Genomic DNA, 13775 nt, shown 5'->3' on the forward strand with positions numbered 1-13775 from the left:
AGTTGCCAAACGTCAGCCTCGAAACCTTAATGACTTGGAGAAGATCTGCAAAGAGGAGTGGGACAAAATCCCTCCTGAGATGTGTACAAACCTGGTGGCCAACTACAAGAAACGTCTGACCTCTGTGATTGCCAACAAGGGTTTTGCCACCAAGTACTAAGTCATGTTTTGCAGAGGGGTCAAATACTTATTTCCCTCATTAAAATGCAAATCAATTCATAAATTTTTGACATGCGTTTTTCTGGATTTGTTTGTTGTTTTTCTGTCTCTCACTGTTCAAATAAACCTACCATTAAAATTATAGACTGATCATGTTTTTGTCAGTGGGCAAATGTACAAAATCAGCAGGGGATCAAATACTTTTTTCCCTCACTGTAGGTCTTGAAATACATCCACAGGTACACCTTCAATTGACTCAAATGATGTCAATTAGCCTATCAGAAGCTTCTGAAGCCATGACATAATTTTCTGGAATTTTCCAAGCTGTTTAAAGGCACAGTCAACTTAGTGTATGTAAACTTCTGACCCACTGGAATTGTGATACAGTGAATTATAAGTGAAATAATTTTACTGTAAACAATTGTTGGAAAACTTGTGTCATGCACAAAGTTGATGTCCTGTCCGACTTGCCAAAACTATAGTTTGTTAACAAGAAATTTGTGGAGTGGTTGAAAAACAAGTTTTAATGACTCCAACCTAAGTGTATGTAAACTTCCGACTTCAACTGTATATACTGTATTCTACAATATTCTACTGTATCTTCAAATCAAATCAAATCAAATCAAATTTTATTGGTCACATGCGCCGAATACAACAGGTGCAGACATTACAGTGAAATGCTTACTTACAGCCCTTAACCAACAGTGCATTTATTTTAAACAAAAAAAAAGTAAGAATAAAACAACAACAAAAAAAGTGTTGAGAAAAAAAGAGCAGAAGTAAAATAAAGTGACAGTAGGGAGGCTATATATACAGGGGGGTACCGTTGCAGAGTCAATGTCGGGGGCACCCGGCTAGTTGAGGTAGTTGAGGTAATATGTACATGTGGGTAGAGTTAAAGTGACTATGCATAAATACTTAACAGAGTAGCAGCAGCGTAAAAAGGATGGGGTGGGGGGCAGTGCAAATATCAAATCAAATCAAATCAAATCAAATCAAATCAAATTTTATTGGTCACATGCGCCGAATACAACAGGTGCAGACATTACAGTGAAATGCTTACTTACAGCCCTTAACCAACAGTGCATTTATTTTAAACAAAAAAAGTAAGAATAAAACAACAACAAAAAAGTGTTGAGAAAAAAGAGCAGAAGTAAAAATAAAGTGACAGTAGGGAGGCTATATATACAATAGAATAAGGTGACAGTAGGGAGGCTATATATACAGGGGGGGTACCGTTGCATAGTCAATGTGCGGGGCACCCGGCTAGTTGAGGTAGTTGAGGTAATATGTACATGTGGGTAGAGTTAAAGTGACTATGCATAAATACTTAACAGAGTAGCAGCAGCGTAAAAAGTATGGGGTGGGGGGCAGTGCAAATAGTCCGGGTAGCCATGATTAGCTGTTCAGGAGTCTTATGGCTTGGGGGTAGAAGCTGTTGAGAAGTCTTTTGGACCTAGACTTGGCACTCCGGTACCGCTTGCCGTCGGCGGTAGCAGAGAGAACAGTCTATGACTAGGGTGACTGGAGTCTTTGACAATTTTGAGGGCCTTCCTCTGACACCGCCTGGTATAGAGGTCCTGGATGGCAGGGAGCTTTGCCCCTGTGATGTACTGGGCCGTACGCACTACCCTCTGTAGTGCCTTGCGGTCAGAGGCCAAGCAGTTGCCATACCAGGCGGTGATGCAACCAGTCAGGATGCTCTCGATGGTGCAGCTGTAGAATTTTTTGAGGATCTGAGGACCCATGCCAAATCTTTTTAGTCTCCTGAGGGGGAATAGGCTTTGTCGTGCCCTCTTCACGACTGTCTTGGTGTGTTTGGACCATGATAGTTCGTTGGTGATGTGGACACCAAGGAACTTGAAGCTCTCAACCTGTTCCACTACAGCCCCGTCGATGAGAATGGGGCGTGCTCAGTCCTCTTTTTTTTCCTGTAGTCCACAATCATCTCCCTTTGTCTTGGTCACGTTGAGGGAGAGGTTGTTGTCCTGGCACCACACGGCCAGATCTCTGACCTCCTCCCTATAGGCTGTCTCATCGTTGTCGGTGATCAGGCCTACCACTGTTGTGTCGTCGGCAAACTTAATGATGGTGTTGGAGTCGTGCCTGGCCATGCAGTCATGGGTGAACAGAGAGTACAGGAGGGGGACTGAGCACGCACCCTGAGGGGCCCCGTGTTGAGGATCAGTGTGGCAGATGTGTTGTTACCTACCCTTACCACCTGGGGCGGCCCGTCAGAAAGTCCAGGATCCAGTTGCAGAGGGAGGTGTTTAGTCCCCAGGATCCTTAGCTTAGTGATGAGCTTTGAGGGCACTATGGTGTTGAATGCTGAGCTGTAGTCAATGAATAGCATTCTCACGTAGGTGTTCCTCTTGTCCAGGTGGGAAAGGGCAGTCCGGGTAGCCATGATTAGCTGTTCAGGAGTCTTATGGCTTGGGGGTAGAAGCTGTTGAGAAGTCTTTTGGACCTAGACTTGGCACTCCGGTACCGCTTGCCGTGCGGTAGCAGAGAGAACAGTCTATGACTAGGGTGGCTGGAGTCTTTGACAATTTTGAGGGCCTTCCTCTGACACCGCCTGGTATAGAGGTCCTGGATGGCAGGAAGCTTTGCCCCAGTGATGTACTGGGCCGTACGCACTACCCTCTGTATCTTAGTCCTTGCCGCTCTGTCATTGCTTGTCCATATATGTATATATTCTTAAATTCCATTCCTTACTTAGATTTGTGTGTACTGGGTATATGTTGTGAAATTGTTAGATATTACTTGTTAGATATTACTGCACTGTCGGAGATAGACGCACAAGCATTTCGCTACACCCGCAATAACATCTGCTAAACACGTTTATGTGACAAATAACATTTGATTTGATTTGAACTAAAACTCATGAGCTTTTCTGGCCACAAGGCATTCAATGCTCCTCACTACCGTCCGATCAAAGATGTTTAAATATGCAGTGTGAAATGTTATTTAAAATGTGTATCAAAGCGCTACTGAGCATGTGTGAGAAGACAGAGTGAGAAGCTGGGGTTTTGAGACTAGATATAATTAATGTGATAAGCCTTGCCCCCCTGTTGACCCTGTCCTGTTTAACAGTGGCAGGAAGCCAGCCCCTATCTCTTATCAGTCCTGACCTGCAGTATTAAACCTGCACCAGCACTAGATCAATAGCCATGTATTCATTGGATTGTGTGCCCTCAGGCTGCAGCCCGATGCACAGAGGCACACCTGAGCTCTCTCCTTCCCTCCATCCCTCCCTCTCTCTCTCTCACACACACCACTCTGTTTGGGTTTTACATCCCCTCCTTCCCTCATTCACTGCGAGAGAGAGGGAGGACAGAGAGAGAGAGGGAGGACAGAGAGAGAGGGAGGACAGAGAGAGAGAGGGAGGGAAGGAAACAAGCTTTGAATACAAATGAGCTTCTCTCTAGTGGCACAGATACCACACATCCCCTCTCTCTCTCTTACTCACACATGGATACACAATCTTCCACACACACTCCCTCATGATCTGTATTGGAAGACAGCGCAGCACATGCGGTAATTCCCACCACTTAATTGATTAGCCCAGGCTGCTTATTTGAAGTGGCTAATTAGAGAGGGAGTGTGTCAAGTGTATGAGGAGGGCTGGGGAGTTGCTGGCGTGCTTTATCTCTGTGTGTGTGAGTGTGTCTGAGGAGCTTCGGTACCACGCTTCACTCTGGAGCAGGAGGAGGAGAGGACAGAGTGAGTAAGGACGGAGGAGAGAAGAAGAAGAGAAGAGATAGAGAGGCAGCTGGGTGGGTAGATTTTCACAGCACTTTCCCTCATCTGACATGGCCTCCGCATAGGAATCTGGTGCCACGGCAACAGAGGAGCTAAGCAGCAACAAGGTGTCTAAGGTAAGAGGGAGGGGGTGATGGGTTTTCCTCTCCTCCGTCTGTTTTCCTCTCCTCCGTCTGCTTGGGTTGCAGTATGAGGAGCATTAGCATGTTAGCATTGCTTTGTATGTCTGTGGTTCAGATTGTGGTCTGATGCAGAGAGGCAGTGAGAGTGTATTTGGTGTTTATGTGGAGGTGAGGAGAGTGTTTCACCGTGGTATTCCCCAATGGGAAGCTCTAATAACCTAGCGTTCTGAAATCCTATTAGGGTTTTCCCCCTCCCTACCTACACCCCTTCACCGCCCTATTAATAGCGTGAAGTGGGATTGTCTCTCCGGCACGGGGGTGGGGTGTATTTTTATTACCGCATGTGAGTAAAGAAGTGTGTGTGCCTGGGGTGTAAATATGTGTGTGTGTGTGTGTGTGTGTGTGTGTGTGTGTGTTTATGCATTCTGCACACTGATGTCTGCAGCCTTGATTCAGCATGTTGTCTGGTTTGAGTGAAACATGTCTGTCAAGAGCAAGGCACACACACTCAACATACTACCATCCTACATGCTTACTACACACAGCTTGGAAATGCACCAAGACAACAGTACAGTGATTATAGGGACTTGGACTGATCTCTTTGAACGTGATTGGTTATAGGAGAGTATTCAGCAGCACAGGATAGCCACACACAGGGTGAAAGAAAGAAGCAGACAGTGCCATGTAAATGCTGCAATGCTCTGGTACAAACACATTGAATATACTACCTAGAAACTCTCTGAGTAGTACTGTGTCAGGGGGATGGCTACATTCAAGGATGAAAGGATCAACCAGACTGCCATATACAGTGCCTTCAGAAAGTATTCACACCCCTTGACATTCTCCACATTTTGTTGTGTTACAGCCTGAATTTAAAATGGATTACATTTAGATTTTTTTGTCACTGGCCTACACACAATACCCCATAATGTCGAAGTGGAAATATGTTTTTAGAAATACCTCATCTCTGTACCCCACATATACAAGTATCTGTAAGGTCCCTCAGTCGAGCAGTGAATTTAAAACACAGATTCAACCACAAAGACCAGGGAGGTTTTCTAATGCCTCACAAAGAAGGGCACCTATTGGTAGATGGATAAAACAAAACAAAAAAGCAGACATTGAATATCCCTTTGAGCACCGTGAAATTATTAGTTACACTTTGGATGGTGTATCAATACACCCAGTCACTACAAAGATACAGGCGTCCTTCCTAACTCAGTTGCTGGAGTGGAGGGAAACCGCTCAGGGATTTCACCATGAGGCCAATGGTGACTTTAAAACAGTTACAGAGTTTAAAGGCTGTGATAGGAGTAAACTGAGGATGGATCAACAAGATTGTAGCTACTCCACAATACTAACCTAAATGACAGAGTTAAAAGAAGCAAGCCTGTACAGAATACAAATATTCCAAAACATGCATCATGTTTGTAATAAGGCACTAAAGTAAAACTGCAAAAATTATGTAACATTCATTATGTTGAGAATACAAAGCGTTACGCTTGGGGCAAATCCAACACAAAAGATCACTGAGTACCACTCTTCATATTTTCAAGCATGGTGGTGGCTGCATCATGTTATGGGTATGCTTGTCATTGGCAAGGACTAGAGAGTTTTTTAAGTAATGTAATAGATCCCAGAGACAAATTCACCTTTCAGCTGGACAATAACATAAAACACAAGGCCAAATATACACTGGAGTTGCTTACCAAGACGACATTGAATGTACCTGAGTGGCCTGGTTACAGTTTGACTTAAATTGGCTTGAAAGTCTATGGCAAGACTTGAAAATGGCTGTCTAGCAATGATCAACAACCAACTTGACAGAACTTAGAATTTAAAAAAGAATAGTGTGAAAATATTGTGCAATCCAGGTGTGCAAAGCTCTTAGAGACTTACCCAGAAAGCCTCACAGCAATAATCACTGCCAAAGGCGATTCTAACATGTATTGACCCAGGGGTGTGAATACTTATGTAAATGAGATATTTCTGTATTTCATTTTCAGTACATTTGCTAAAATGTTTTCACTTTATCATTATGGGGTATTGTGTGTAGATGGATAAGAAAAATAAATAAATAATCAATTTTAAATTCAGGCTGTAACACAACAAAATGTGGAATAAGTCAAGGGGTATGAATACTTTCTGAAGGCACTGTATATTAAACTTTGCTCTTTTATGTTCATATAGAATATTACAATACACATCTGTGTAGATTAAATATATATCTGTGCAGTTGTAGTATGTCTCAGTATGTGGTAGAAATAGCTGGACGTGAAGGCAGCCTTGATCCAGATTGTTGTGTCCAATTAGCCTTTGTGTCCCCGGGCGGTGTGTGTGTCTGTACATGTGCCTGTTCATGTGTGTGTCTGAGGGAGGAGAGTGGACATATGGTTTCCTGGGCTCCTCTCCTATGACTGTGGATTCAGAGCAGCAGGAGATTGTATAGTTCTCCTCCTCCTCCTATGTGTCAGCTAACTTTATCCTCTGCTGCCCAACTCACTTGTCTATTCATATTACCAACTTCATCCTCTTTCATTCAATTCACATGTCTTTTCTTCCTAACCCCCATCTCTCATTCTGTTTATTGGGTACATTCCACTGTTTTCCAACAATATTTTTGCCTCCTCCCTCTCTTCCATCAATTTCTCTCTCTGTTGTGTGTGTGTCTGTGGGCTGCAGTGTCTCAGTGATGACAGGCTGGCTGGGCTCTCTGATGGATGGCAAGCCAATAAGATCAGGACTCCTGCCTCCCTAATCAGATCAAATCCAGCTGGACACACACACAGCACATGCAAACACACACACATACTCACACTCACACTCGCACACACACACACACGCACACACGCATGCGCAGGCAGGCATATGCTAACAAACAACACTCTCTCCTATCTCTGGGTAAAATTGCCCCTGGTGTCCTACTTTTAGATTCCTCAACAAATCTCCCTCTCCTCCCTCTCCCTGCCCACCCATAAGGTTTCTACAAAATACTACATCTTGTCTATTCGGTATGTAGCACATATGAACACAAAGGCTTTCTCTTTGACAGACACTGTCCCATCTCAAACAGCAACACCTGTGTTCTGACCTGCTCTCATCCCTCCTCCTGACATCCTGATCCTAGGGACGTTAGATACCCAGTCGTCCACTCAGGCTGCATTACACTGTCCATCTGCTGCTGGGATCAGTAGAGCAGGATCACCAAAAAACACTGGGTGATTTTCCCTTACCTGGGGCCTCAGCTTGTTCACAGTGACAGCTACAAGATGTTTCCTGGCCGGCCACTCAGAGAGAGAGAGCGCATTCTAAAAGCAGCCCTGCTTCGCGTTGTTCTCTCTGCTGCTAAGTCTCATGAGCCCCGTCTCATGCCTTATTCATCCTCACAGCCTATTCTCTGACGTCCTGCCTGACTGACTGTCAGTGTGGGGGGAAACAGAAAAGCTTTCCAGCACACAACACTAATTTCCCCAGAATGGAGGTCAATCTGACAACGCTGAGGGAATGTGAACTCTCACAGATAAGATCCAAGTTATATGATCTCTTCAGGATGAGTTCTGTTCCGCTTCAGAGGTTGGATGGATACCTGGCCGTAAGAAGGGCCCTGAGTTTTACCTGACCACCTGACTAGCAATAGCCTATGACTAGGGCCTGGATTCTTTCCTGTAGTGAGGGAAAACCTCAGGTTCCAGCTCAGGAGACTCCTCACTAGCTGAGACTGGGCACCATGTCCAGTTTGCATTGTTCCTGTCTGTCCCTTAGCCTTGCCTTGAAGCGATAAGGCTAGATTGTTGTGTTCTTCCCCTCAAGCTAATTCTGCTGGGGATACAGTGTAAAACGTGTAGACATGACATTGAATAAGACATGCAGTGTCACGCCCTGGCTCTGGGGACTCTAGTATGTTGAGCCAGGGTGTGAGTTTTCATTTGTTTATGTTCTAGTTGTTGTAATTCTATGTTGGCCAGGGTGGCTCCCAATCAGAGACGGCTGTAGCTCGTTGTCTCTGATTGGGAGTCATACTTAGGTAGCCGTTAGGCATGCATTATTTGGTTTGTTTATGTAACCAGAGACATCACGTTTTCGTCTGTTGTTTTGATCGTGTGATCATACTCTAATAAATATAAATATGTTCACCTTCAACGCTGCGCATTGGTCCTCCTCCTTAGACGATCGTGACAGAAGAAACCACCAGAACTGGACCAAGCAGCCTAGTGAGGAGCAGAGTGGGTGGACTTGGCAACAGTGGAGGAAGAGCTTCGACTGGGTCAAGCCGAATGAGGAGCTGAATGGCGGAGATTGGAAGCAGAAGAGCGAGAGTTGGGCGAGAATTATCGAGGCCTGGCCCACGGGGAAGAGAGACTCCCAGAAAATTTTTAGGGGGGGGCTCACGACGTCGGACCAGCAGGAGGCCGCGATAGAGCGGCCCAGCGGGTTGCCAGAGGAGGCCACCAGGTTACGGGGGCCACTGGTCGAAGAGGGGGTGGAAGATGTAGAGGCACGGCGAGAGGTACTGGCGTGTGTTGCCAGTCCGGTCCGGCCTGTTCCTGATCCCCACGTAGGGCCAGTGGTGTGTGTTCCCAGTACGGTCCGGCCTGTTCCTGCCACTCGCACCAAGTCTACGGTGCGCATCGCCAGCTCGGCCCGGCCCATTCCTGCTCCCCGCACCAAGTCAGTGGTGCGTTTCGTCAGCCCTGTCCGGCCTGTTCCTGCTCTCCGCACCAAGTCTGTGGTGCGCGTCGCCAGCCCTGTCCGGCCCGTTCCTGCTCTCCGCACCAAGTCTGTGGTGCGCGTCGCCAGCCCAGTCCGGCCCATTCCTGCTCCCCGCACCAAGTCTGTGGTGCGTTTCGTCAGCCCTGTCCGGCCCGTTCCTGCTCTCCGCACCAAGTCTGTGGTGCGCGTCGCCAGCCCAGTCCGGCCCATCCAAGCTCCCCGCACCAAGTCAGTGGTGCGCTTCGTCAGCCGGTCCGGCCCGCTCCTGCTCCCCGCACCAAGTCAGTGGTGCGTTTGTCAGCCCGGCTCGGTCCGCTCCTACTCCCCACACCAAGCCAGTGGTGTGCGTCGTCAGTCCGGCACGGCCCGTGCCTGTTCCACCGGTGGCGGGTCCGGCACCGGTCAGGTGCTGCGTCACGCCGGAGCTAGAGCAATCCGCTCCACCAGTGTTCAGTTCAGCTCTGGTCAGCAGGGCCAGACCGGACCAGGGGTACTTTGGGGGGTTAGAGAAGGAGTGGGGGTCATGTCCGGAGCCGGATCCGCCGCCGAGGCGGAGTGCCCACCCGGTCCCTCCCCTGTTGTATTTGGTTGGCGCGGTCGGAGTCCGCGCCTTTAGGGGGGGGTACTGTCACGCCCTGGCTCTGGGGACTCTAGTATGTTGAGCCAGGGTGTGAGTTTTCATTTGTTTATGTTCTAGTTGTTGTAATTCTATGTTGGCCAGGGTGGCTCCCAATCAGAGACGGCTGTAGCTCGTTGTCTCTGATTGGGAGTCATACTTAGGTAGCCGTTAGGCATGCATTATTTGTGGTTTCTTGTTCTTATTTGGTTTGTTTATGTAACCAGAGACATCACGTTTTCGTCTGTTGTTTTGATCGTGTGATCATACTCTAATAAATATGTTCACCTTCAACGCTGCGCATTGATCCTCCTTCTTAGACGATCGTGACATGCAGACAGAGAGTTGTGCCTTGGTTGGAATATAATCTAATACAGTATAGATACCAACATAAATGTGATTATGAAAATGTCAAGAGCATATTTCTAATCTAAGACTACTTTGTAGCATGCATTGTTAAGATATGTTACTTCCATCTTGTGTTGTATATTGGCTGGATTTACAGTGAGGGAAAAAGGTATTTGATCCCCTGCTGATTTTGTACGTTTGCCCACTGACAAAGAAATTATCAGTCTATAATTTTTATGGTAGGTTTATTTGAACAGTGAGAGACAGAATAACAACAAAAAAATCCAGAAAAATGCATGTCAAAAATGTTATAAATTGATTTGCATTTTAATGAGGGAAATAAGTATTTGACCCCTCTGCAAAACATGACTTAGTACTTGGTGGCAAAAACCTTGTTGGCAATCACAGAGGTCAGACGTTTCTTGTAGTTGGCCACCAGGTTTGCACACATCTCAGCAGGGATTTTGTCCCACTCCTCTTTGCAGATCTTCTCCAAGTCATTAAGGTTTTGAGCCTGACGTTTGGCAACTCGAACCTTCAACTCCCTCCACAGATTTTCTATGGGATTAAGGTCTGGAGACTGGCTAGGCCACTCCAGGACCTTAATGTGCTTCTTCTTGAGCCACTCCTATGTTGCCTTGGCCGTGTGTTTTGGGTCATTGTCATGCTGGAATACCCATCCACGACCCATTTTCAATGCCCTGGCTGAGGGAAGGAGGTTCTCACCCAAGATTTGACAGTACATGGCCCCGTCCATCGTCCCTTTGATGCGGTGAAGTTGTCCTGTCCCCTTAGCAGAAAAACACCCCCAAAGCATAATGTTTCCACCTCCATGTTTGATAGTGGGGAGGTGTTCTTGGGGTCATAGGCAGCATTCCTCCTCCTCCAAACACGGGGAGTTGAGTTGATGCCAAAGAGCTCGATTTTGGTCTCATCTGACCACAACACGTTCACCCAGTTTTCCTCTGAATCATTCAGATGTTCATTGGCAAACTTCAGACGGGCATGTATATATGTGCTTTCTTGAGCAGGGGGACCTTGCGGGCGCTGCAGGATTTCAGTTCTTCACGGCGTAGTGTGTTACCAATTGTTTTCTTGGTGACTATGGTCCCAGCTGCCTTGAGATCATTGACAAGATCCTCCCGTGTAGTTCTGGCCTGATTCCTCACCGTTCTCATGATCATTGCAACTCCACGAGGTGAGATCTTGCATGGAGCCCCAGGCCGAGGGAGATTGACAGTCCTTTTGTGTTTCTTCCATTTGCAAATAATCACACCAACTGTTGTCACCTTCTCACCAAGCTGCTTGGCGATGGTCTTGTAGCCCATTCCAGCCTTGTGTAGGTCTACAATCTTGTCCCTGACATCCTTGGAGAGCTCTTTGGTCCATGGTGGAAAGTTTGGAATCTGATTGATTGATTGCTTCTGTGGACAGGTGTCTTTTATATAGGTAACAAACTGAGATTAGGAGCACTCCCTTTAAGAGTGTGCTCCTAATCTCAGCTCGTTACCCGTATAAAAGACACCTGGGAGCCAGAAATCTTTCTGATTGAGAGGGGGTCAAACACTTATTTCCCTCATTAAAATGCAAATCAATTTATAACATTTTTGACATGCGTTTTTCTGGATTGCTTTGTTGTTATTCTGTCTCTCACTGTTCAAATAAACCTACCATTAAAATTATAGACTGATCATTTCTTTGTCAGTGGGCAAACATACAAAATCAGCAGGGGATCAAATACTTTTTTCCCTCACTGTATGTTTATTCCAGCTCATAAAGGTTCCATTCAGTATAGTTGTATTCAGTGTTAAAGACACTGACGCATCAGGACTGAGGGAGAGGGTCAATACTGAACACTGATTGGCTTATTTTATACTATTTAGTTTTTTCTTTGTCTGTGTCGGGTGGGGGGGTCTTTGCACTTTGTATCATGGCCACAGAGGTAACATGTAAACAACATTGTTATTCTGTATAAGAACATCAAGACCCATTGATCCATCCAACGCTACTTTCTTGTCATAGGATGAAACTTAATCTTATACTTTGAACTTGGCCTCAAGCTGCCTTTAGATCAAGACAATTCTTACTGACCTGGGATTCTCTTTCCTTCGCAGGTGTGAGGAGAGATAGAGCTGGAGAGAGGGCAGGAGAGAGAGAACGAGAGAATGATGGCGGCGGAGGAGGAGAAGCCGGGTTTGAAGAGCAGCAGCTCCATCGTTCCCTGCTTCTTGTTTGTTGAGGTGAGTTGCCATGACTTCCTTTTCTGATTGGCTAAAATTACACTAGTGGGAGGAGCTGATGAGATACCCTCTGGCTCCTCAGGGCGTCCACTAGGGTCTCTTCATGCTGGCTGATGATATATCTTTATGGGGAATTTCCGTGTCCCTTAGACTTCCCCGTATTCAGTTTCTCACCCCCCTCCACTCCTCTCAGAGCTCAATGAGCTCCATTCATTCTACTACTTTACCTCAATTGACTGTTGTCTGCTGTCCAGCAGCCAAGGAACACCTCCTCATCTTGAGCTTCAGTGGTAAATGTGGTAAATATTTCACACCTCCTGTCAGCACAGCTCAACACACATCCACCACACTACCACTGTCTCTCTGTACCTCTGTCTCTCTGCCATGGCTGAGACTGAGTAACGTGGATATAGTGGATAAAGTGGATAAAGTGGGTATAAAATAGTTGTTCAGATGGAGCTTCCTGTCTTTCACACTGCTGTAGTATGTGATCTCTGCTTCCTGTTTATATGACAGTCTTGCACATAGCATCTGATCCATTGAAGTATTTAGTGATATCACAGCTAACTGTGTTTTGAATAGGTACTGTATGCTCTGCACACACAGACTCACATACAGACTACAGACACACACACACACACACACGCACACACACACACACACACACACACCCACACCCCCACACACACACACACCCACACACACACACACACACACGACAGGGTCCCTCACGTAGGCGTGTCCCGTATTGCTGTGGGAGCTACATGACTCAGAGGATATTGAAGGTCTCTATGATGCTGCTAGATTATGGTGCACAATAAAATCACTCCCTTAGTCCACTGTGCCATCCCTCCCACATATTTCATGTGAGGTGGAATAGGTGATATTTGAGGTACAAGGTGTTCTGTGTCATGTGAAATATGGAGGTCTATATGTGAGGTGTAATGTGTGATGTATGACATGAAATAATATGTCAGGTGAAAAGTATTGTATGGGGAATGAAGTCATATATTATATTGGATGTAAGACCTTGTGGTATTCGGTTCAGTAGTAGTGATATGTGGGATTTGTGGAATCATAATGTGCAATATGTAAGGTAGCAGTGAGTGAGTGCAGAAGATGTGACAGTGTGGTCTGACTGAGACCCAACCATTTTTGCTCCCCTGTCCCTCTCCCCTGTCCCTCTCCCCATCCCCCTCCCCAGCGGTGTGTCACAGACAGTGATTTACACCTGCTCTTTTATTTAGACTCACACCTCATCAGCCCGTTCCAATGGAAACCAATCAGCTGGATTCATTTTCTCTCTATCACTCTCTCTTCTGCCTCCTTTCATCCTCTTATGCAGGCTACAGCCTCTCTCTTTCACATTCTCTCTTTTTCACATAAACCTCTCTCTCTCTCTCTCTCTCTCTCTCTCTCTCTCTCTCTCTCTCTCTCTCTCTCTCTCTCTCTCTCTCTCTCGCTATCTCTCTCTCTCTATCTATCTCTCTCTCTATCTCTCTCTCTCTCTCTCTCTCTCTCTCTCTCTCTCTCTCTCTCTCTCTCTTCCTGAAAGTCATAGATATTTGTTTCTCCTTCCATCTCTTCTATCTGAATGTGAATTTCAACATCAATAGCGCTTATACGGCTCAGTTTCGCTCAGCACTGGGTTGATACAAAAGATGCATGGAAGTGCCATTGTCAGACCACAGACAAGCTTTTAGGAAATAATCCACTCTGTGTCTCAGTACTCAGGTGTAGCAGAGAACACAGCTTTGGGGTTGTAAAGGCCACTGATTAACATAAATAGTTATCCAGACCAATGGAGGAGGAAATACA

The 13775-nt window shown here is 46.1% G+C and overlaps 1 protein-coding gene across 3 annotated transcripts in view; it reads left to right on the forward strand.

Annotated features, from left to right (window-relative positions):
• Positions 1-3565: 3565 nt before the first annotated feature.
• LOC121550993 (phospholipid phosphatase-related protein type 5) overlaps positions 3566-13775 on the forward strand; it is a 52839-nt gene continuing 42629 nt past the window's right edge. Inside the window, exons 1-2 of one of the 3 annotated variants that reach the window (XM_041863486.2) lie at positions 3566-4037; positions 11832-11957. In XM_041863486.2, coding sequence (XP_041719420.1) covers positions 11883-11957 — 75 coding nt within the window. In that variant the 5' untranslated portion in view covers positions 3566-4037; positions 11832-11882. The remainder of the gene's footprint in view (positions 4038-11831; positions 11958-13775) is intronic. The other 2 variants (XM_041863487.2, XM_041863485.2) reach the window with 2 other exon arrangements.

The sequence above is a fragment of the Coregonus clupeaformis genome, unplaced genomic scaffold (genome assembly GCF_020615455.1).
Source record: "Coregonus clupeaformis isolate EN_2021a unplaced genomic scaffold, ASM2061545v1 scaf0010, whole genome shotgun sequence".
Lineage (NCBI taxonomy): Eukaryota > Metazoa > Chordata > Actinopteri > Salmoniformes > Salmonidae > Coregonus > Coregonus clupeaformis.